Source organism: Halichoerus grypus, chromosome 2 (genome assembly GCF_964656455.1).
Source record: "Halichoerus grypus chromosome 2, mHalGry1.hap1.1, whole genome shotgun sequence".
In the NCBI taxonomy this organism is placed as follows: domain Eukaryota; kingdom Metazoa; phylum Chordata; class Mammalia; order Carnivora; family Phocidae; genus Halichoerus; species Halichoerus grypus.
The window spans coordinates 198,389,575-198,415,222 of record NC_135713.1 but is presented as its reverse complement, the minus strand read 5'-3'; the positions used below and the strand labels follow the sequence as shown (position 1 = coordinate 198,415,222).

The following is a 25,648-nucleotide window of genomic DNA, read 5'->3' as shown; positions in this document are numbered from 1 at the left end:
TAGTATTTGCTTATTATTAGAGACAAAAACAATGAGTCTTTTCTTGAATTTGATTATGGGAGTTCTATCTCCAGCTTTTTACTACCAAAAATTGTCTTACTATATTTGAAGATTCTATTGATGAGTATTCTGAGTTTCAAGTTTCCACCCTTCAGTGTTAAGATACTTACCAGTGAAAAATAAGGAGAGCATTATGACTGTCAAAGTCACTTTCCTTTAGAATAATTTTCTGAAATCAGAAGAGAAACAGCCTAGTGCAGAGGCAAGAGAACTAGTCTTAATATTCATTAAATGCTCTCATGCACTAGATTTTATAGAGCCTTTATTCTGTAGTAATAGAATATTATTCTGTGATAATATTATTCTGTATTATATTTTTCTGTACTCTGTAGTAATATTATGTACTAATAATAGATATTATTGTTTATTTTACAAATAATGGAAATTGAGTGATAAAGCTTACATGACTTGCTCAAGATCACATGGATTTAAGGAATAGATTCCAGAAAAAGAATAGTTCTATCAAAATACGTGCTGCCTTTTTCCTCCACTTGCATCTTCAACACTCCCACCCCAATCCAGGACTTTCTTTGCATTCCTTCTCATTCTTTCAGTCTTAGTGAGACCTCTGTATGGCATTGAACACAATATCTGCTGAAAAGAGGGATTATTTTAGTGATGTCAATCGACGTATTTTTAAATTTTTTCATTCTTCCTTTTTTTAGTATATTTACCATACTGTCAGGATTATTAAAGGAAAGTGAATTTTTATAATTATTTCCATCTGCTATAAACCAGAGCCTAATTGTGATTTAAACACAATGACCTACCATTCGTGACCATTTTTTTTACTACAATTGTAGATTTATTGCAATGCTAATTCTCCTGTGAATAGTTTAATTTGTATGGAATAATATTATATGTGATTGAAATTGGTTCAAGAACTACAAATGAAAATAAAATAACTAATTTTCATGTAGTTCTTCTGAAGAGCAATGTCTCTTCCCAAACTTTACTCTGCCTGACCTACTCAAAGTTGATATTTGATTTTATTTCCATGAAGAACTCTAGTAAAAGTAATTTATCATGACATCCTGAAGTTGATCTCCTAGTAATTTACTAACAAATATATTCCCTTCTTGTAATGGCAGGTATAAAAGTTTTGGGACTGTCCAATGAAGAAAATATTAAAGAATTAATGCCAGATTATCCTGAGGAAGTAATACAAGTCATCTTTACTAATACATTCTCATATCATTTGAAATTCTTGCTGGGATACAGAATCCCGACAAAGAAGGAACACAGGGACCATGAAGGTAACTTTTCCAGCTATGTAATTCCAGTGCTGTCCACTTCAATTATGTCATAAGTTATATATAGGAATGGATGTTAATACAGCAAATTTAAAAATCCCTATCTGCAATGTGATGTCAACAGGATAATCAACACATTTTAAAAATGTACATTGGTTTTTGGGTTTATTAACATACTGTATTAGATAGTTGTTATATATGGTTTTATATATATATTATATATTTCCATATATGCATGTGCACATATACATATATATTAAATGCAATATGTGGTTATAATATATATTGCTAAAGGAAAGTAAAATTGTTTATGGATAAAATAGAAGCTTCTCTTCAAATGTCTGAGTAAGCTTATTTTTGAGGGCCCAAAATGAAGAGGGCACCAAATCCAGAGTGATTGATTATTGTTAATGCTCTATGATTTTGCCAATCTCACCAACCAAGAGGTTTGGGTTTTAGCTACATGAGGACAGGTGAGAAGATCTTGGGTTTATATGAGATGGACATTTCTGTATTAATTTGGAAACTGGAGAGACTATATACTCAGTGAATGCATAGACAAGAAAAAAGGCCAAGATGGTTTTTAAAAAGAATTAAATAAGTAATTAAGAGAGTATGCTATTACCATAGTAAAAGACAGATAGACCAATGAAACAGAAGAAAGAAATCTGGAAAGCTCTCACATAAACATGAAAACTAACATATGACTGAGAAGACACTGTGATTGGTACTGGGAAAATCATCTCTCCATAAAGAACAAAATGAAATTATCTCATACTAAACAACCAATTCCAGGTACAGAACTCAGTGAAAAAAAAAATCCTGTAAACTTTCTAGAAGTCAATATAGGAGAATATCTTTATAACTGTCGGATAGAACAGAATTCTTAAACAAAACAAAAAATACATAAACTATAAAAGAAAAGTTTGCTTAATTCAGCTAGATCAAAATTAAGGAATTATCTTTATCAAAAGACATCAGAGAGTGAAAAGTAAGGGCAAAACTTGTGATGAAATATTTATGCAAATGAAACTAACAAAAAGTTAATACCAGAATATATAAAGATTTTCTCTGAATAAATAAGAAAAAAAGCATAGAAATAGGAAAGAAGTGAAAGATATAAATAGGAACTTCATAGAAGGAGAAACACAGATCAAGAATAAACACTTGGACCTGCATTAGTAATCAGGGAAATGCATTTAGAAACCACATGTGATATCATTTTATATTTAACAAGATTGGCCAAAAACAGTAAACAGAACGATACAAAGTATTGACGAGGATATGTAGCAAAGAAAACCCAATATTATAAAAATATTTTAAACATTTAATATTGAGAAATTTTATTTTTAAATTGAAATTTAAATAGAATTTAAATAGAAATTTAGCATCATAGAAATTTTATTAGTGAAAGTCTCATGCCTGTGTTAAAGATTTGCAGCCTATTCTCCTCTCCTTCTGAGGGCATAGAATAATTGTTTTGTAGCTATAATTAGATACCTAGATTCAAGGCATTGAAAAACAGATGTGAGTTCTCTATACCCTTTCCTCACCTTCTTCTGCAAGCTAGATGGAAACTGTCACCTTGGGACCCCTGGTGTGAAACAGAGGACCTCGCTCCCCCCCTTCCAAAGACCTGTGCTGAATCTATAGTCTGAGTGAGAAGTAAACTGTTGCTGTGAAAAGACATTAAGATGTTGAAGGTTGTTACTAGGCATATCATAGACTATCCTGATGATACACACATATTCATGAGAAGACATATATAAGTATTTTCATAGCAGTGGCTTTTTTTTTTTTTGTAATAGCAAAAAGAAAAAAGAAATTAACCAAATTGTCATCTATGAGAGAATGGATAAATACACTGAGTTGCATTCCTGCAACGTGGTTCTACACAATCATAAGAAGAAAAAATGGGGCCATCTATATAAATTTCAAAATCATAACATAGAACAAATGAAGCAAAATGCAGAATGATGACTGTAATGAGGTAGAAGATAGAAAGTTCAACAATTTTAAATTACGTGTGTAGTTTGGGGATACATTACAGAAGCTTAATGGCATATATAAACACAAAGTTCAGGAAAGCAGTTAGCAGTTAGGAGCTTGCTGCTAGGAAAAGCAATAAGATCATAGACAATATACAGGGAATTCCAGTTGTATTTGTAATGATTTATTCATTTTTTTACATATGTGTTCATTATATCATCATTTGTAGGCTTGAACTGTTTCCAAATGACTTTTAAATATTTAAAATGTTAATGAAACATGAAACATGCATTTAATTCTAATACTCAATTTTATTTTATTTTATTTTTTATTTTTTTATTTTTTTAAAGATTTTATTTATTTATTTGACAGAGAGAGACACAGCGAGAGAGGGAACACAAGCAGGGGGAGTGGGAGAGGGTGAAGCAGGCTTCCCGCAGAGCAGAGAGCCCGATGTGGGGCTCGATCCCAGGACCCTGGGACCATGACCTGAGCCGAAGGCAGATTCTTAACGACTGAGCCACCCAGGCGCCCTCTAATACTCAATTTTAATTTTTCATATTAAATATCACCATCTCTTTAATGCAGTTTAATACTCAATGGACTGGTAGGCTTTTTTTTTTTTTTTTTTTTTTTTTGGTAAGATGTTTTTTCTTCAGAAGATGTTCTGGTTGACATGATTTGAACATAGTAAGTTATTTCCTCTGAACTCCCAGTTGCTCATTATTGCCTGTGTTGCATGTAATGTTAGGCAAAGCTCTAGTTCTCAATCCATATGGTTCTCAATCCATAAAAGACCTACTAACCTCTGAAAAACATAAAAAGACTGTTTTGACAATACAAAATCATAGAAGAGAAAAGCTCCACAAAATTCTTGATGGGTGAAGAAGCAGGGAAGATAGTGTAAGAAAGCATAGTATATGCTTTAAATGCTAATTTAATGCAGAACATCCCCTATAAGTGCTCTGTCTGCCCTGCTTTGAGAATCATTACTCCAGTTTATGTTTTCATAGGCCTTGAGTCAAAATAACAACATTTGGAACGTGCAGCCATTGTAAAGTCCACTGTTTCCTATAATCAGGACTGAAGTAATCCATAATGATATTTATGGCTTTCTTTTTTTTCTTAAAGCTCATTGTTTTAAAATGAGTGGCGATGTTAACTGCCAAGTTTCACAGTACTGGGAGAGAGGTTTCATCGCTCTTCAAGCTGCTATCAATGCTGCTATTATAGAAGTGAGTTCAAATGTTCCATGCTAACTAATGTTGCATGCAGACTAATGATATTAGAGGCCTCAAAAGGTTCATAAAATAATACATAAATGGGTAGCCTTGTTCTTTCACTTAATGACTGGTTTCTTTAATACAAAGTTTATTTATAAAGTTTCTATATGCCATGGGGGCTACAAACATAAACAGAAACTTTCTCTCCCAAGAATTCAAACTTGTCAAGAAGCCAGGCATATAATAGGAACATTATTAGCACCCAAATGTCCATCAGCTGATGAATGGATAAGGAAGTTGTGATACATATATATATATTTATTTATTTATATTTTCTTTATATATATTATCACATATATATTATACATATATCACATATTATCACATTATATATATATATACATACACATACATATATATATATAATGGAATATTACTCAGCCATCAAAAAGAATGAAATCTTGTCATTTTAATGATGTGGCTGGAGCTAGAGTGTATTATGCCAAGCAAAATAAGTTAGAGAAAGACAAATACCATATGATTTCACTCATATATGGAATTTAAGAAACAAAACAGATGAACATAAGGGAAGAAAAAAAAAGAAAGAGGAAGGCAAACCACAAGAAACTCTTCACTATAGAGAACAAACTAAGGTTTGCTGGAGGGGAGGTGGGTGGGGGAGGGGCTAAATGGGTGATGGGTATTAAGGAGGGCCTTGTGAAGAGCACTGGGTGTTGTATGTAAGTGATGAATCACTAAATTCTACTCCTGAAGTCAGTATTATGGTATATGTTAACCAACTAGAATTTAAATAAAGAAAGAAAGAAAGAACATTATTAGAAAGGGAGAAGTAAGGTATAGGGAGGTATAAAGTGTCTGTAAGTAAACAAGCCTAACTTCTCAGCCTAGAATGCCATGGAAGAATTCCTAATTGAAGTAACATTTAAAACGGAAGCTTGAGGTAAGATTTGCCAAGTATATAAAGTCATAAATGGATTTCAAGCACATTTTAAGATAGTGTTAGGCAGGGAGGTGATAAAACACATCGTAAATTTTGAGAACTGTGAGAAGCTCAGAATGCTGGGAGTCAGGGCCCCAAGTGGGCCAATGGTGGAACATGGAAGTGAAAATTTAGGCTAGGATCAGATCCAGATTGACCAGTTACACGTTCAGAGGAAAACAGATGACTGAAAGAAAACAGAGCATGCCATCCATGAATATACAAATTTTGTTTATTAATATATTTCTTCAGACTGCAACAAATCATTCAGTGATGGAGGAATTGATGTCCATTACTGGAAAAAATATGAAGATACATCCCTTTGTCAGTCAAGGGGGCATTGCAACTGATTTCTTCATTTTCTTCTGCGTTATTTCCTTTTCCTCATTCACTTATTATGCATCTCTTAACGTTACAAGAGAGAGGAAAAAGATGAAGGGCTTGATGAGGATGATGGGTCTTCGGGATTCGGCATTCTGGTGAGTAAAGTGTAGCACAAATAAATGTAGGGATTCAGGAAGAGTGGGCCTCTTCAAAGCATCAGTATTCAAACCTAATGATTTTCTTTTTTTTTTTTTTAATTTTTTTATTGTTATGTTAATCCCCATACATTACATCATTAGTTTTAGATGTAGTGTTCCATGATTCATTGTTTGTGCATAACACCCAGTGCTCCATGCAGAACATGCCCTCCTCAATACCCATCACGAGGCTAACCCATCCTCCCACGCCCCTCCCCTCTAGAACCCTCAGTTTGTTTTTCAGAGTCCATCGTCTCTCATGGTTCATCTACCCCTCCGATTTCCCCCCCCCTTCATTCTTCCCCTCCTGCTACCTTCTTCTTTTTTTTTTTTTTCCTTAACATATATGCATTATTTGTTTCAGAGGTACAGATCTGACATTCAACAGCCTTGCACAATTCACAGCACTTACCAGAGCACATACCCTCCCCAGTGTCTATCACCCAGCCACCCCATCCCTCCCACCCCACCCCCCACTCCAGCAACCCTCAGTTTGTTTCCTGAGATTAAGAATTCCTCATATCAGTGAGGTCATATGATACATGTCTTTCTCTGTTTGACTTATTTCACTCAGCATAATACCCTCCAGTTCCATCCACGTCATTGCAAATGGCAAGATCTCATTCCTTTTGATGGCTGCATAATATTCCATTGTATATATACACCACATCTTCTTTATCCATTCATCTGTCGATGGACATCTTGGCTCTTTCCACAGTTTGGCTATTGTGGACATTGCTGCTATAAACATCAGGGTGCACGTACCCTTTCGGATCCCTACTTTTGTATCTTTGGGGTAAATACCCAGTAGTGCAATTGCTGGATCATATGGTAGCTCTATTTTCAACTTTTTGAGGAACCTCCATACTGTTTTCCAGGGTGGCTGCACCAGCTTGCATTCCCACCAACAGTGTAGGAGGGTTCCCCTTTCTCCGCATCCCCGCCAACATCTGTCGTTTCCTGACTTGTTAATTTTAGCCATTCTGACTGGTATGAGGTGGTATCTCATTGAGGTCAAACCTAATGATTTTCTAACTCTTCCCTATGAATGGGATAAATTGTCATTGATGTAATACTTGCCAAGTTAAGGCTGCGGGTTACTGTGCTTCTCAGACTGAAGAAAGAATAGCAGGTTTGGGTTTGTGTGGTGGTTGTGAGGTAGGGATAATGAGGGATGGCCATTGAGTCTACTGGTAAGAGTACAGTAGAAATGGTAGATTTGGGTGTCAAAGCCGGATGGAAGTGGAATTCAAGCCAGCATGGACTGAAAGGGGGAAAAAAAGAGGTCAAAGATCAGGAGCTCTTTTGAGACTAAAGATCTGGTATGATGGATATATTTGAAGGAAGAAGCTGGCAGAACAGGATTGTGAATAAGGGCTGGGTAGTTTGGATGGACAAGGCCCTGTGTGAGAGAGAACTTGAGAATGACTGAAAAAAGCATGGAGGTGATGTTCGTAGCGAAGAGAAAGTAAAGTAACACAGAGGCTAGGAAGCCAGGTGGAATATGCAAATGGCAACGAATTTGGAGTCTGGAAGAAAATGCTATAAGTCAATATTGAACTGCTTATTGAATTAATATTGGAGGGAAGTATGACGGAGCAGTGAAATCTAACGACTCTAGAGCCAAAATGCCTGGACTTGAAACCATATTACTTAACATCTTTGTTCAGTAGGTTCTTTGTCTAGAAATTAAGAAAATAATGATGCTCCTGCATAGAGCCTTTGTGAAAATAAAATGATTTTCTATTTGCTAAGTTCATAAAACACTTTCTGGCACAGAGTAATTGCTATATGTGTGGACTATTATTTTGTTGGTTTTGCTGCTGTTTTTGTTTTTCATTATTTCATTATACCCTTCAAAGAATAGTGATCAACATGATAAAAGAATTGAAGAAAGGAAGGTGAACTATCCTATCTCTTTGAGGAAATCCATGAAGCTCCTCACCCCTAGAGAGGCCCGAGACGAGAAAAGGATTTGAGATTCACTGAGGGGTTACCGTGTACTAAGACAGTGTCCCACATAAACATAACTTCATTGAACTAAAACTGTGGTATTATTCCTAGTGTACAGAGCAATAAAAAAAAAAAGAAAGAAAATGATGAGGGATTACAGAGTTTGCTCAAGGTCACAGAGTATGAAGGCAGCCGAAAAAAATGTTTCAACCAAAATCAATCAGACTGGAAGACTATTTTCTCCTTTTCCCCACAGTGATGTGTGTGTGTACATGTAGGTGTGTGTGTATTTCTGGAATTAATTTTAGGACAAAAAATATCCCTAATTCCTATAGAATTCTTCCCAAAACATTTATCTTGTATTTATATATCCTGAAACTCAATAAGTATCTACTGAAAGAATGAATGGATCAATGAATAATATTAGAATCCATTCTAGATCCTCCTTTCAATGGAACATGAAATTCTAAAATAACATCTTGTTTCCATCCTAGGCTCTCCTGGGGTCTGCTCTATGGTGTTTTCATCTTCATTATGGCACTTTTCTTGGCACTTATTATAAAATCTGTCCAGTTTGTCATTCTGACTGGCTTCATGGCGATCTTCACCCTCTTTTTCCTCTATGGATTGTCTTTGGTGAGTTGGTGAATTAAATTGCTTTCTATCCAATTTACCAATCTACCCTAAGGATCAAGTGTTGGTTTCTAAATAGGTAATTATTCTCCATATCCCTTTTCTTCACTGTCTACTCTTTGCCTGAGAACATCTATGTATATCTATGTATTTGATTTGTAGTGTTTTTTTAAAAGATTTGCAGTGTTTTGTAATGCCAACTTATAGTGCAATTTGTAGAGCACAGTTTTGTATTATAGACCCAAAAAAAATGTAACTCTAATTTTGTATATTCAATCCCTTATTGTGTTATGCTAAGAATAATCCTTAGAGAAATATAAACCAACTGGATCTTCTCTCATTTTAGATAGCTTTGGCTTTTCTAATGAGTGTCTTGGTAAAGAAATCTTTCCTCACTGGTCTGGTCATGTTCCTTCTCACCGTCTTTTGGGGAAGTTTGGGATTTACAGCATTGTACGGGCAACTTCCTACATCCTTGGAGTGGATTTTAAGCTTTCTTAGCCCCTTTGCCTTCATGCTTGGAATGGCCCAGGTGAGAAACAATCCAATTGTTGATTGATGGAATTTCAGAAACATCTTTTCTGTCTGGAATTCAGTTGTCTATAGTCATTTCTATGATTAGCGTTGTCAGATTTAAAGCCTCAGTGCCGATTACTGTGACATTGCAAAGATGAACTTTTTAAAAAAGATTTATTCATGTATTTGAGAGAGAGATTGAGAGAGAGACAATAGGGGAGAGGGACAGAGGGAGAGAGAATCCCAAGCAGACTCTGTGCTAAGTGCAGAGTCCAACACAGGGCTCGATCCCAGGACCCTGAGATCATGACCTGCACTGAAACCAAAAGTTGGTCACTTAACTGACTGAGCCACCCAGACACCCCGCAAAAATGAACTTTTAAAAGCTTTAGGCATACTGAGCTCAGCAAAATAAAGCCATTTGGTGAGTGAAAAAAAGGAAGGTCAGCGTATCATTCTTCATAGATGATCTAAAGCATTTTCTTGACTATTAATTATTATTATTTTTTTAAGATTTTATTTATTTATTTGACAGAGAGAGACATAGCGAAAGAGGGAACACAAGCGGGGGGGTGGGAGAGGGAGAAGCAGGTTTCACGCGGAGCAGGGAGCCCTACACGAGGCTCGATCCCAGGACCCTGGGATCATGACCTGAGCCGAAGGCAGACACTTAACCGACTGAGCCACCCAGTGCCCCTTTGGCTCTTAATTAAATATGGATTTGATATTGCAAATCTAATTCTAATTATTCCAGCTCGAATTTTGACTTCGTAACTGAACAACACACATGAATCTATAAACCACCATATAAAAGAAAAGAAAATCACAAGTTAAAAACACATTAATTGACCAGCAAATTTCATTTCTGCTCATCAAATGTCATTTCTCTTTATCTGATTCTCAAATTGAACTCACTTTGCTGTCCCTCCAATTAAATGGTAATGTCGATCATTGCATACATATCCGTTATTTAGTTCTTAATGAAAGGATTATTAATTATAAAAGACCCATTAACTTGAACATTATAGACAAGCCCACTTTTCCCACAGGTTCTCCTTAAACACACCAGTTTTGTTTTGTTTTGTTTTTCCAAGAGCATGAATTCTCTCTCATGTAGCCATTTCAAGGAGGACCACACTTTTGTCCTGTATCCTATTTGGTAAAAATTTATCTAAGGTTGAGTTCAAATGTCATCTTTTCCCATATTTCCCTGCCTCCTCCTTTTAGGACTTAATTGGACACTTAGGTAGTCAGGGCCAGGGTCCCCAACAAGAAAACAGAAAGCCAGGACAGCTAAGATGAAACCACACTAGCATCCTGTTTTACAGATTAGACAAGACCACAATGGCATCCTGTCTAGTAGCCTCTGCAGAAGTGACTTTTGCAAAACATCCTGAAACAAAACAATTAACCATAAAACATGGGTCACTACCACAAGTTGAGGCAGTTCATGTCCAAATGTCAGCCCAAAAGACCATCAACATGTGAACAATAACCCAACAGGTAGACAGGTGCATGATCAAAGCCCTGACTGGCACCCCTTAGCAGCCAATCCACAAGGGGCCCACACTCAGGATGCTCAAGATACATCTGCAAAAGAGCTTAGAAAAACCCCTAGATTTGAATACCAAAAGGGCAACCCTCTCAGGTCCCCTCCCTCTCCTGGAGCTTTATACTATCGCTCAATAAACTTTGCTTTGCTGCCCACCACTCTTTGTCTGGTCTACCTCTTCATTCTTCGAAGTGGCGTGACCAAGAACAACAGGCACCAAGGGAACAAAAATCCTGTAACACTCCTAATGCTCCAGTTTCACTTGGAACATACTTTAATCACAGCAGTTACTAAATTTCATTATAGTTGGTCACACACCTATGCCTTCCAAAAGATTTGAGAATTGTAAAGAAGGCAGTTTCATTCAACTTTGTGTTAGTGGGAGGCAAAAAGTAGCTCTTACACGTTTACGCTAAACCTAATTGTTTAAAATTTATCACAAAACTAACGTCCTTTCTTTAACTACTTTTTAATTTTCAGCTTTTGCGCTCAGACTATGATTTGAATTCCAATGCATTTCCTAATCCATCGGACTACTCAAATCTGATAATAGCAACAAATTTCATGTTGGCTTTTGATCTTTTCTTCTATGTGGCACTGACGATTTATTTTGAGAAAATTTTGCCAAGTGAGTACTGATGTGATTAAAATCAAATATTATTTCCTAAAGACGAATCTCCTAACACATGTGTTATTTATATTTTAAAAACTACTTTTTGCATCCAAAGGAAGGCAATGAACAAGGTCATTGCCAATGGCCACATTAGTTCTTTATTTCTTGCTACTTGACTGGTCAGAACTACAGCTTGAATTTTGTTTATAGGATCACTGATCTTCGAACTTCACTGTGCTCTAAATGTAGTTTGTTTCTTTTTAAAAAGATGCTTAGAAAGCTATTTCCTAAATGGGTCTGGCTTGGTATTTAATCATGGAAATTTACAGTTGCTTTTGCGTAATTATTTTGCTCAGTGGTTCTTAGCCCTGGCTGTATTTCAGAACCACCTTGGGAACTTTAAAAAAAAAAATACCAAGCACAATTCAACCCTAAGAGATTATGATTCATTTCATCAGTGGTGGGACTGGGCATCTATATTTTTAAAAATCTCCCTGGAGTTCTACAATAGGGAAGTCAATAGGTCATACATTTTTACTTTTGTAGTAGATCTCAGGTGTTTTCACCACACACACACACACACACACACACACACACACAGAAAAATGATAACCATGTGAGGTGATGATATGTTAATTTGCTTGATGATGGTAATACTTCACAATGTATGCCTGAATCAAAACATCACATTATATACCTTCCATGTATACAGGTTTTATTTGCCAGTCATACTTCAATCAAGCTGTAAAGATTATGGAAGTTTCTAATGAAATAAATACATTGAGTATATATTTTTTTAAAGTCAATGATTCAACACTTGGTCAAAGGGACAAAGGAGAAAGAGTGAGGGCGAAGGTGCAGAGAAACATCTGGAAGCAGTGAACTGATCATGTTGTTGTTTTCAGATAATCCCTTAAGAACAGTAACTGTCTCTCCCTTTCAGAAGAGACCAGAATAATAGAGGCCAGAATCTACAATTGTGGCTAAAACATTTATTATACACTTGGAATTATTTTTATCATCCATTCACTAAGGCTGAATGTAAGCCTGAATTCAAACAAGGTGACTTTGTTCAAAATTCTTTGAAAGATAAGCAGTATCAATGAGAGAAAGGAAAATTAACTGGCTAAAATGACAGAATCATGTCATGGGGAATCTGGTGGTAAAATGGACCCAGTCGAGCTATATGCTTTCATTCAATAGATTTCCTCATGAAGGGAAAGAGATAAGTACTAACTAATAACGTACCAAGTAACAGGTGTTTAGAAAGTATTCAGTCAATATTGCACGAAGGAATGAAATAAACACGTGAAAAGTACACATAAATTTGAAAACCCATGGTTAGTACCCTGGAGGTCATTACAGAATATTAGTGAAATATAATGTTTTTTTCATTTCATAATGTCTCTCAACATGTAGGGAAATAGAAATGATAATTAAATGCAAATACACAGTGGGTTAATTTCCAGAAAGAGGGTCATGAAGAGTAAGTTTGCTTCAGAGGAAAATTATTATTTGGGGATGGAATAAAACATAAATACAAAAGAGCTTTTTAAAAAATTGCACTCTGTTAAATTTCAATAAATTATTTTGCCTCTTTCTCTCCCTTTGTTACAGTATGTCCACCTTTTTCCTTAAATCCTGTTCTGTTTTCTCTTGGAATATTTGTATCCAATAATAACATTGGATACAAATTCTCAATTTCTTCTTCCTTTGTGGGTGGCATGACACCTGGGCTCCTAGATAGCATTCGGCATGCCTGGCACATCTTGCATTTGTATTCTAATAGCTGGCTTTCTTGGGGTCAGGGAAAGTCTTAACATTTATTTAAGTCCCTCCTGGATTTTTTTTTTTTTTTTTTTTTTTTTTTTATTTGACACAGAGAGACACAGCGAGAGAGGAAACACAAGCAGGGGGAGTGAGAGAGGGAGAAGCAGGCTCCTGGCTGAGCAGGGAGCCCAATGCGGGACTCGATCCCAGGACCCTGGGATCATGACCTGAGCTGAAGGCAGACGCTTAACGACTGAGCCACCCAGGCGCCCCCCCTCCTGGATTTTTTAAAATTCCAGTTTCCTTTCCTCCTGTAGGAACAATGATTATAATAGAGACATCTTAGTGATTTTTTTTCCTTATGTGATTACACCTATCAAGGAAAATGTGTGCATTTTGTGTTGATGACGTGTTCAGATGTCTGGGCAAAGAGGTGACATTGTGCTGCTTTATTAGGATGACTCTTTCCCTTAAACTGGTGATTGACCCAGTATTTTTCTCCTGGTCATATAGATGAATATGGACATGGATATCCCCTCTTGTTTTTCCTAAAGTCCTCCTTTTGGTCACGGCAACAGAAAGCTGATCATGTGGTCCTTGAAGATGAAATAGATTCCAATCCTTCATCTAATGACTCCTTTGAACCAATGCCTCCAGAATTCCATGGGAAAGAAGCCATCAGGTAACAATGATGCAGATGGAGAGCAGGCCAAAGACTGAGAATCTCAGTTCTCTTTTGTGGCCTACGGACAGCTCCCACCTATAACCCCCTCCACGCTACCTTCATCATTTCCCACCTCAAGTTTAGAGAAAAATTCCTTTAACCTGTTTTAGATCATATTGTTGACATTTACATTAAATACAAACTTAGATTTCACCAACAAAGATAATCCAAAGAAAACCTTGCCTGGATTCTCAATCTTTTCTCTGCGGTTTCTCTTCTCTGTCCTTGGCTTCTCTCATTTCTTTGCCTGGTCTCATTTATTCACACCTTGCCCCACCTCCTTTATCATACTCCCTATTTTTTTCTCGCAGTTTTTTAAGCTTCTCTTTCCTCTTCTCTTGATTGCCTTTTCAAAGGGAATGAAAGAGTAGGGGAGAGGAAGGGAGAAAGGATCTGGAGACAGACACACAGGGAATTGAGGAAGATGTGCCTTAGAGTGTCATGCACATCTTCGTTTCCAGATGTGTGTTTCATTTGGGGCCAGCAACTTTTCTTTCCAGATAAGAAAATAGGAAGAAAGTTCTCTAGATCCCTGACTGTTTGCATCTTCCTTGTCCGTCAGTGATTGCCACCTGTCAGCCCTCTGTGAGTGGTCTCAGGTTACCCCAGCCTACAGAGTTTCTAGAGCCCATGTCAGTTTTTAGTTTAGCCTGTTCCATATTTATCTTCTATCCTTATATTTGTCCTGTGACCTAAGCTAGGTTTAACTTCCAGCAGAGCAGCTGGGAGGGAGCAAAGTAATGGCTTTATTTAATGTGTTTCTGTGTTTCTTTTTGTATTTCTTCTATCTCTTTAGCATCTCACCCAACTATAAGTGCTATGGAGTGACAGTATATGGGATTAAAATAGAGTTAAGAATCTAATCAAACAATCCAATATGAATGGAACCTGAATCCTTTGATGAATTGTAGATGACAATATAAGAAACATAAATTTGGTTTAGTTATGGATTACATATTTATCTGATAGAATAAAATTAATAAAGTGCCTAGGATTCCAGATCTGTAACAGCACTGGGCATATGTTAATTCTATTCCTTTCTATTATCATAATCAACTAATCTAACTGATACCATTTTATGTTTATTGAATATTTATCATGTACAAAGCACTGTGCATGCAAGATGAAATATTTTACTCATCCTTCAACACAACCCTAAAACACTCAAAAGTTTCAGGTTGCAAAAGCTGAAACTTACCTGGAATAAGTACATTGGTTAAGGTAACAGCTACTAAAAAGTATAGATAGCATGAGTTCAGTTAGGTAAGACTGCAAAACCCATGCTGTCACTGTTATCATCTTTGCATCTCTTCCTTACTCCACCCTTGTACCTCTTACCCAACTTCTGGAGACCTGGACTCAAGATAACCAAAGATACCTCCAACCTGAGCCAGTAGTTCATAATGAGCCTTTCAGTATTGGATGCCATGTTACCTGTTGGTCTAGCTTTCTTGGCTTTGCAGTTTAAGAGATGATCCTGGTCCTCAATACTAATGCCGGGCCATACCCTAATCTTTGGAATCAGAAGATCTGGTGATGGGATATAAGCATAGGTAAATTTATAAAACTCCTCAGGTGATGCTAATGTGCAGCCAGGACTGGGAAGCAGTATTCTAGCTGATTCTCTCACACAACCATGACTTCATAAGAGTGAAATCCCAGATCTTCCTGTACCCTGAGCATAAGAGTTATTTAATCCTGTCAACCAAAGCTAGAATTACAAACTGAGGAAAATTGTCATACTTTGAAGTATCTTTTCTTTTTTTTCAGAATCAGAAATGTTACAAAAGAATATAAAGGAAAGCCTGATAAAATAGAAGCTTTGAAAGGTAAGGGGGGAAAAAAAGAACATTTAGTTATTATATTGATACTGATTTGTAATTTTAATTCAATTTCTTTTTTGCTCTTGGTGAGCAATTACTGGTGGTATTTCAGATTTGAAATGAATTATTTGAGCCACATGATAAAATTTCCTTTCTAACACACGCTTTGACTGCATAAAAGTTAGAAAAAAGTGATTATATTTTAGAACTAGATGTACTTGAAAGACGTATTGTGTAATAGTGAGGTAGTCTAAGGATTTTCTTGGAGGGTTGGTTTCTACAAATTCAAATTTTTCTTCTGTCATTTCAGAGCTGTTGTAGATATTATATATTTTTCTTTTGTGCAAAAAGAGCAATTTATCTCAAAGGATATTTAGCCACATAATAATTTACTGAACTATTAATCTGTTATTTAGTCCATAAATATTAACATCCACCTACCGTATGCCAGGCAATGTCAATGAACCTGGTAGTATTAAATATGTTACCTGCTGTGAAACCACATAATTTCAAAATTTCAAAACAGAACAGACATTTTATTTAACAACCCAGTGTATTTATATTTAGAAAACAAGGCCATTCAAGGATATAAAAAAGCAGTCCATTAGTTCCATAATACAGTTTTATTTGTGATTTCGTTTTCCTTCCTGTCTCCCTGCTACTTTCCCTTCCTTCCTTTCTCTCATCTTTTTTCCCTTTCTTTTTCTTCCTAGATCTGGTATTTGACATATATGAAGGCCAAATCACTGCAATACTTGGTCACAGTGGAACTGGAAAATCAACACTGTTAAACATTCTTAGCGGGCTATCTGTTCCCACCAAAGGTAGGAGGTTTTTTTCCCAAAGTCAGGTCAACATATAAATCAGCTGTTAATATAAAGTCCTTCTGATTATCAGTCACAAACACAAACAACTATGGAAAAATGGAAGTTAACTTATAGTATTCATCTATAGAGGTATATGATATTTAATTGGTATATATGAAATTTGAGTTGTTCATGAGAATCATCATCATGGTCATTAGTTACTAGTTGACATTCGAACTTGTACCTGTTAGCTTTTGCTGCATAACAAGCATTCCCCAAATTAATTGGCTTAATATAAAAATGTTTTATTATTTCTCATGATTCTGTGAGTTGACTGGCAGTGTTTCTCTCTGGACTTAATTGGCTGGTGCTGAATGTTTTGGAGTGTCCTCACTCACATATATGGGGCTTCAGTTAAGACTGCTGCTCCTCTCTGCTTACATGGACTTTCATCGTCCAAGAATCCAGTTGGGATTCTTCACCCAGGGGTCCACGATCCCAGAAACCAAGAGAAGGCACATCCCAGTGCAGAGGCATCTTCACAGCCTCTGCTTGTATCCCATTTGCTAGGATTCTGTTTGTTACATAACCAAGCCTAAATGGGAGGGGTGGATAAATAGATGACATCTTGATGGGAAAAAATACAGATGGGACTTTTTTTTTTTTTCCTTCCAGTATACCACACAACTATAATGGAAGCTTGTAATGCCTGAATTGTAAAAACCTTGAAGAGAAAATCATGTGTCTAAAATGTAATAAATATATAGTGATTTTTCATCTAGAAAGATCTTTTCTTTTTAAGTGTTTATTTCAATTCCAGTTAGTTAACATACAGTATAATATTAGTTTCAGGTGTACAATATAGTGATTCAACACTTCATACAACACCTGGTGCTCATCACAACAAGCGCCATCCTTAAGCCCCATCACCTATTTCCCCCATCCACCCAGGCCCCTCCCCTCTGGTAAACATCAGCGTGTTCTCTATAGTTAAGAGTCTGTCTAGAAAGATCTTAATTCAAGCATTACCCTGTTATTAACTTTTAACCTCTGTTATAGGTTCAGTCACCATTTATAACAATAAACTTTCAGAAATGACTGACCTAGAGAATATCATCAAGCTCACTGGAATTTGTCCACAATCCAATGTGCAGTTTGACTTCCTCACTGTGAAAGAAAATCTCAGGCTCTTTGCTAAAATAAAAGGAATTCAGTCGCATGAACTGGACAAAGAGGTACTAAATAGTTAGAACGAATGTACTGGTCAAAATGAGATTGTTAACTCTACTTGCATGGAATTCTTTATGTTTTCATTAAATTATATTTGTGCAAATCATGTCTAAATGTTGGGCCAAAAAAAATCTAATTTAGATAACAGCTAACATTTATGTATGATTTACAATGTGTCAAGCATTATCCTTAATTTCAAATATAACAATTGACTTATTCCTCACAACAACTTGAAATGGAAACTATTATCATCCCCATTTTACACATGTAGAAACTGAAGTTCAAAAGCAAGTTATTGCCTAAATGACGCAGCTAGCACTTTAGTAGTGTGGTTTTCAAATCCAGGCATTCTGCCTCAGGATCCATGCTTTTAACCATTTCACTTTACAGCCTTGTATTTCCAAATGGAATGGAATGGAAAAGAAAGGAAAGGAAAGAAAAGGAAAGGAAAGGAGGAAGGGGGAAAGGGGAAAGGAAGTGGAGAGAAAGAGGAAAGAGGAAAAGGGAAAAAGGAAAGAAATCTTGGTTTGTGACATAAATGTTGTCATTTGGCTAGATACAAAGAGTTTTGCTGGCATTGGAGATGAAAAATATTCAAGACGTCTTGGCTCAAAACTTAAGTGGTGGACAGAAAAGAAAACTCAGCTTTGCAACTGCTATTTTAGGGGATCCTCAGGTAAGTCAGACTAAATTTAGAGATGAATTCAAATTTTTAAAAATGAAACTTTAGTAGTAGTTCCAATCTTTTATTTGCAAAGGACATCTGTGATAAAATAGTTGTGGTAGAACATTAAATATAATAACCAGGTCCTAACTACAATATCCTTTTAAATATGTAAGTAATATGGTTTCTGCATGTTTTCTGAAAGAACTGCACTTTTCCTGGAAACGCCCTTTATATACATCCATCCTTGGTAGGTTTTCCTGTTGGATGAACCAACTGCTGGATTGGATCCCTTTTCAAGGCACCAGGTTTGGAACCTCCTGAAGGAGCGGAGAGCAGACCGTGTGATCCTCTTCAGTACCCAGTTCATGGATGAGGCTGACATCCTGGCTGGTATCTGCTGACTTTCTCTAAGTGTCCTGATGAGGTCTTTATGAGACTTGAGAAATATGGATTGGTATTCTGAGCAGCTGTATTTTATAATGTGGTCATCTAGCTGTACCTGGCAATCTGAACTGATGGTAATGATGTGAACTGGGCCCAAAGAGTCTCACTCCGAACCCTTTCCCTTTATCTCCTCGAATTTTTTATCATTCGATTACACAGGGGTTATCATCTGCCAGGAAAGTCAATTATTGTGAAGTGAGAGTCTGTATTCTAATACATTAATCCTTTTACACAAAATTAAGGCAAATCAACTTGAAATATTCAAATGATTTTGGTGTCTGGTCCATTAAAATAAATAATGTAATGGTAGCCTATTTTAGGAGACATATGCCCATAACCTCCCTGGCTGGCTGGATAGCAAAACAATAGCCTGAAGTATACAAATAAGATTAAAGGGTGTCTGTTTCAGTGAGTCTTTATTAAGCCCTGGATTCGAACATGCAAATGATCCTAAATTAGAGTTGGGTCATGATTACCTGTCTTTTCTTGGGAAAGAATGGGTGACTTCTTAACAAGCTTTCTTCTTTGCTTCTTCCTTTTCAGATAGGAAAGTGTTTCTCTCCAATGGGAGGCTGAAGTGTGCAGGCTCTTCTCTGTTCCTAAAGAAGAAATGGGGCATTGGATATCACTTAAGGTAGAGCCACGTAAGGAGGCTGGGAAAATGAGAAATGAGCTAGAGGAGGCATGATGCTTGATGTAGCACATTACAACACACGAGAAACTCTTGATTTGTTACACACAGATGTTTGCATATACATTGGTGGAGACACTTGTGTACATATATGGAATTGCTGTATGTATATGAGGATACTGATTGGTAGATTTTAGAGATTGAAAATAAAAGATCACTTGGGGTGCCTGCTTGGGTCGCTCAGTCAGTTAAGCGTCCAACTCTTGATTTCATCTCAGGTCATGATCTCAGGGTTGTGAGAGCATGGAGCCTGCTTAAAATTCTCCCTCTCCCTCTCCTTCTGCCCCTGCAGCCCCCCCAAACACGTGTGCACATTCTCTCTCTCCCCCCCCAAAAAAAAGAAAAGAAAAAAAGAAAATGTAAGATAACTTAACAAAAAATTGAGATAAATGTGATAGAAAATGTATCTACAACACATTGTTTGTTAAGGAAAGTTTGTATTAAGGGAACTTTCACAATTGACACATTATTTCATACACCCCTCGCCTCTCTCCCCCACCTGTTAACCTAGTATCTGTTCTTATCAGTTTAAGTAGGCTCCTTGCTTCTCCTCCTCCTCCCAGCTATCCTGTTCTTGTGTTTCCTCTTCTTCCCATCCTCTTCATTTTATTTTTATCATTATGTTGAATAGTAGCATGTTCTAGCTGTTATTGAGTCACTCAGAGATAAGATACTTAACATTATTTTATTTAAATCTTTTGTCTTTTGAGATAGAAACTCTTGTTAATTTTACTCTACAGATAAACATTTGGTCTCCCTAGGTTCATAAATGATAGAGCCAGGAATTGAACCTGGATATTTTTAACTTTGAAGACTAGTATCCATATCCATATTTTAAATTAATTTTTAATTTATTCATGAATTGATCAGTTTGTCTAAAGTACAGCTCTGATTTAGACCATCTATACCTTAAAAAGAAAAAAATATATATGACAACAACAAGATCAAGCAAACAAAAAAACTTTAATGGTTCCATTTTACCCACTGGAATCCAAATTTTGTAGTCATGTGATGCTGGTGTGGCCCACCCTATCATGATTTCCTTATTATTTGCCTTTAGCGAATTCAATATCATTTAGTAAAAAATAAAATATTCATTGTTCATTGCACATGTCCTAGCATGACCTACATTTCCCCTTGTTTGAGGTTATTTACTGAGCTTGGCAGTTTTCTTGGACCCATTACCACCTTTTCAAGTCCTAAAGCATTATTTGAATGCCATCTCACGTAGTCTTTATTAATCTTCCAGCTCTGTGTATTGTTCCAATATTTCATTTCCTAAGCCACGTTGTTTGAATTGCTTCTTGGAAATTAATTAAACTCCCTGAAACTCAGTTTTCTCACTTATGAATTGGGAATAACAATTCCTAGCTGCAAGTAAAGGTTATAGAAAAGTAAATGACATGGTGCCTAGCACATAGCATGGCAACAGAACGTGTTCTCAAAATAAAAAATGCTCATCAGGATCCCTGCCCAATTCACAAGTCTCTTCATGGGCTCCTGGACAATACTTTGTGTAATTGCCTTATTTCTTCTTCTAAATCAGGGTCAGCCAACTATGATCCATGGGCCAAATCCAGCCCATTTCCTGTTGTTGTAAATAATGTTTGATTGGAACATAGCCATACCCATGTGTTTAGATATTGCCTATGACTGCTTCCATGTTGCAGTGGCAGTGTTGAATAATTGCAGAGGAGATCTACTGGCCTGCAAAGCCTGAAATATTTATAATCTAGTCATTTTCAGAAAAAGTTTGCTGACCTCCATTTCCAAGCTATACACTCTCATGCACTGCTCATGCCATTCTCTGGTGCCCCACACAAATTCTTGTAAGTGACCAAGAAGTATTTCTTAAATTGTTCTTATTTCAGGGGGCAGCAACATCACAGAAAACAACTATGATTTTTTTGGTTTTTTCTTCATTCCCTCAGTGGGTTTCACGGCTTCTAAAAATAGCATATATTCTCAGATGTTCTTAATACTTGAGTAAATAGCATAATTTCAATATAAGCATTTGCTCAAATAAAATAGGCATTTTTAAAGGACTTGCTAAGTGCAAACATCACTATTATTCTGTTCTTAGGACAATCTTAGATGTTAGGAATCATTATTCCATTTTTGCTAATGAGCAAACTGTCCAGATAGGTTAAATAACACATTTCAAATGGCAAAACCAAGGTTAGAAGCCAAGCCACTACTGATATTTTGTCCACTACATACTTTATAACCTTGATTAATACATTTTTGTTTGTTTTCCTATACTGTGGAGTTATCCATGGTATTTTTAAATGGATAGACTGGTTTTCTCTATGATAGTTTGTTCTTAGTCAAAGTTCTGAGTTTAGCATACAAAGAAAGCAAAAATCAGTGATCTCAACAAACCATACCCACATTCATCCACAGTTAATTTCTATCTATAACCCATTTCCTTCATAGCACTTACTACTATTGTTAATCATTTCTTTATCTGTTTGTTTATTTGTTTTCTCCCTGTCTCCCCATTAGACAGTCAACTCCATAAGAGCAGGGCAATGCTCTTTTATTCACCATTGTACCCTCAGCATTTAGGGATATTTTTGTCACATACTAATAACTTAATAAATATGTATGAAAGAGTAAATTAAATAACTGAACCTGCTTTGTGTCTTTCCCTATCAAAAATCCCCTCTTCTTGCCCAATGCAATAATCCTATTAACTCCCTTCGAAAAATCCACACCATTTTCCATTTTATGTAGTCCTGGTTGTGTCCCTGCTATCTGTACTCTGCCACTGTTCTCCTTTTAAGGACTTGAGTGAGTACCAACCTTGTCTGGGCATCATAACCTGAATGCCTGACCAGTAGTTCTGATTAGCTGCCCCTGCTTTCTCCCATTACATTTATATGATCTGATTTTTTTGTCCTCTCATTTCATGTTTGAATGGCCTATCTCTTGCATTGGATTTTAATTGATTTTTCTTTGTCCACTAGAAGTTAGTAATTTTCCTCATGCCACTGGAGACCATGTCAAATAACATAGATCTTTTTTTTTCAAATACCAGTTTGCAGTTGAAAGAAATGCATGTTCAGGAAAATATAACATCACTTATTAAACAGCACATCCCTGATGCCAAATTATCAGCAGAAAGTGAAGGAAAACTTGTCTACACATTGCCCTTAGAAAGAACAAATAGATTTCCAGGTAATGTACAAGAACACTGAAATGAAATATGTAAATAATATTCATAGTAATAATGATGATTCTTATATATTGAGAGCTTACAATGTGTTCAGCTATTTGAAACATGATGCAAAGAATAATACAGTAACTGGATGATTTTATCTACAGTGAGAAATATTATATTCTTATAGTTGCATTACAGTGTCTGGGTATTTTGGGAAGCTTTTTTAGTCTTTCATTCCCTTTGTAGTACATAGCAAAATATTCTAGTGTTCATAACTGTGAATGAATACAAATGGTTAAAAACCTCTGGCTTAACCATTACGAACAGCTCCATGATTCTTCTCTTAATAAGACTTTGTGATGACTTTGGGGTTTTTAGGCCAATGCATAAAAGTTTACTTTATGACAGCTTTTTTTTATTTTATTTTATGACAGCTATTTTGAATTCTTTGTCAGGTAAATGGTATAGCTTCATTTCATGAGGGTCTGTTTCTGGTGGTTTATCTTGTTCCCCTTTTGGGAACATCTTCCACTGATTTTTCATTTTCCTTGACACTCTGTGTTAATGCCTATGCACTAGATAAAGCAGGCACCTCTTCTAGTCTTCAAAGACTGGCTTTCTGCAGGAGAAGACACCCAGAAATCAGCCCGGTCAGAGATTCTGTGCACCCCCATCAACTCTTTTGAAGCAGGCAGCTGTGGTTTTGGTCAGGCCACTCTGTGGAGAGTCAGGGGAGTGAGTTATAACATTATGTAAACTAGAATAATCAAGATAATGTGTTACTGGCAGAGTGATCAATGCAAAGATAGATAGAACAGACTCAAGAACCCAGAAATAAACCTACACAGATATGCCTCACTGATTTTTAACAAAGGTGGAAAAGCAATTCAATGGACAAAGGATAACCTTTCCAACAAATGGAGCAAGTAGATCCACAGGCATAAAAATGAACCTTTACCTAAATCTCCCACCTTATTATACAGAAATTAACTTAATGTAAATCATGGACTTAAATGTAAAATGTAAAACCGCATTTTTTTTTTTTAAATGAATAAGAAAATCTGCAGGATCTACTACTAGGCAGAGTTCTTAGACTGGACACCAAAATCACAGTCTATGAAAGGAAAAAAATAATAAGTTGTCCTCCATCAAAATTTATTTGTGGAAAGATCCTGTTAAGGAGATGACAGAACAAGCTATAGATTGGGAGAAAGTATTCGCAAACTATGTATCTCACAGAGGACTGGTATCTGAACATATAAAGAACTCTGAAAACTCAACTGTAAAAAACAAACAACCTAATTGGAAAATGGGCAAAAGATAAGAAGAGACACTGAAGATGATGTACGGGTGGCAGAGACGCACGGAAAAGGTGTGCAGTATCATATGTCAGCAGGGACCTGCAAATTAAAACCACTACGAGATCTCATTACATACTTAGCAGAATGGCTAAAGAAATTTTTTTTTTACACAGTGATAATATCCAATGCTGGCTAGGATGTGGACAAAATGGATCACTCACACATTGCTGATCGGAGTGTAAAATGGCACCGCCACTCTGGGAAAAAGCTTGCAGTTCCCACAACTCCCATACAACTGAATCATTTCACTGCTGGACATTTATCCCAGTGATATGAAAACATATTCACACAAAAACTGGTACATAAATGTTTGTAGCAGCTTTATTTGGAACAGACAACAGCTGAAAGGACCCAGATGCCCTTTAACAAGTAAATGGTTAAATTGTGGTACATTCATGACATGTAATGCCGCTCAACGATAAAAAGGAACAGGCTACTGACTGGCATATGCAACAACCTTGATGAATATTCAGAAAGCTATTCTCAGTGGAAATAGCCAGTTCTCAAAGTTTATATACTGTAGGACTCAATTTATATAACATTCTTGAAATAACAGAATTCTAGAAATGGAGAGTAGATTAGTAGTTGCCATGGGTTGGGAGAAGATGGGTCAGGAGCAATGGGTGCGGCTGTCAATGGGTAGCATGATCTTTGTGGTGATGGAAATGTTCTGTATCTTGATTGTATTAATGTCAATAGCATAGTTGTAATATCCTATGGTGGCTTTTTAAGATATTACCATCGGGGGATACTGAGTGAAGTGTACAGATCTATTATTTTTTACAACCACATGTGAATCTGAAATTATCTCAAGGGACGCCTGGGTGGTAGTTGGGTAAGCGTCCAACTCTTGATTTTGGCTCAGGTCATGATCTCAGGATCGTGAGATCGAGACCCACATCAGGCTCTGTGCTGGGTGTGGGGCCTGCTTGGGATTCTCTCTCCTTCTCCCTCTGCCCCTCCCCCTGCTCACACCCTCTCTCTCCCTCAAAATAAAATAAAATAATCTCAAAAAAAGTTTAATTAAAAAAGAAAGAAAAAGTTTAGTTATTATGTATGCCATTCAGAAGATTTGCTCCCTGGTAATGGGGTAAAATGAGGGCCATGTTTGGTGGTTGAAGCAATTAGCCTGGCCGTAAGTGTGGTTAACAGACACATAAATTACCCCACAAAGTCATTCAAATATACATTTTACAGTAAAAGCACAGGTATTCCTTAGAGCCATCAGGCAAAATGCTAATTGAACCCTAATTAATGTGTTTTCATACTAGCTATAATTTAGAGGAGGCCTGTAAAATTTTAGGTAAAATGAAGAATGACACATAATGCTCATTAGCAGTTTGAATCTTACTTCTTTTCTGCTTTTCTGTATATGTTCCTCTCACCAAGACAGAAAGCCTTTAACTTATCCTTTTGTCCAATGAGAAGCTGCAGGTGGAATCTTCAGGACGTCTATAATCATACTAGGATTTAAAATTAGGTTTTTATTCAAGCTTCATTGAATTAACTATTATTATTCAGATCCGTGTAGGCAGGTACATTGTTCATTGTTGTAAGAATACCCGAAGTATTTTTGGTAAACAAACTAAGGAATGAGTGGATAACAGAATTGCTAGCGGGAGACTGGCTGCCACTTTCCTACTATTCCAAGATGCC

The 25,648-nt window shown here is 36.4% G+C and overlaps 1 protein-coding gene across 9 annotated transcripts in view; it reads left to right on the top strand.

Annotated features, from left to right (window-relative positions):
- LOC118525074 (ABC-type organic anion transporter ABCA8-like) overlaps nucleotides 1-25,648 on the top strand; it is a 64,066-nt gene that overhangs the window by 7,450 nt on the left and 30,968 nt on the right. For 7 of the 9 annotated variants that reach the window (XR_013445172.1, XM_078065995.1, XM_078065996.1 and 4 more), the window contains 14 exons: nucleotides 1,152-1,316; nucleotides 4,434-4,537; nucleotides 5,778-6,004; nucleotides 8,494-8,635; nucleotides 8,979-9,164; nucleotides 11,181-11,328; nucleotides 13,597-13,765; nucleotides 15,578-15,636; nucleotides 16,344-16,454; nucleotides 17,496-17,671; nucleotides 18,223-18,342; nucleotides 18,585-18,723; nucleotides 19,321-19,411; nucleotides 22,509-22,648. Coding sequence is in view for 8 of the 9 variants with exons in the window: in XM_078065995.1 (XP_077922121.1) it covers nucleotides 1,152-1,316; nucleotides 4,434-4,537; nucleotides 5,778-6,004; nucleotides 8,494-8,635; nucleotides 8,979-9,164; nucleotides 11,181-11,328; nucleotides 13,597-13,765; nucleotides 15,578-15,636; nucleotides 16,344-16,454; nucleotides 17,496-17,671; nucleotides 18,223-18,342; nucleotides 18,585-18,723; nucleotides 19,321-19,411; nucleotides 22,509-22,648 (1,977 nt within the window). In the remaining variant the exon portion in view is untranslated. Of the gene's footprint in view, nucleotides 1-1,151; nucleotides 1,317-4,433; nucleotides 4,538-5,777; nucleotides 6,005-8,493; nucleotides 8,636-8,978; nucleotides 9,165-11,180; nucleotides 11,329-13,596; nucleotides 13,766-15,577; nucleotides 15,637-16,343; nucleotides 16,455-17,495; nucleotides 17,672-18,222; nucleotides 18,343-18,584; nucleotides 18,724-19,320; nucleotides 19,412-22,508; nucleotides 22,649-25,648 lie in introns of those variants that run through there. The other 2 variants (XM_078065999.1, XM_078066000.1) reach the window with 2 other exon arrangements.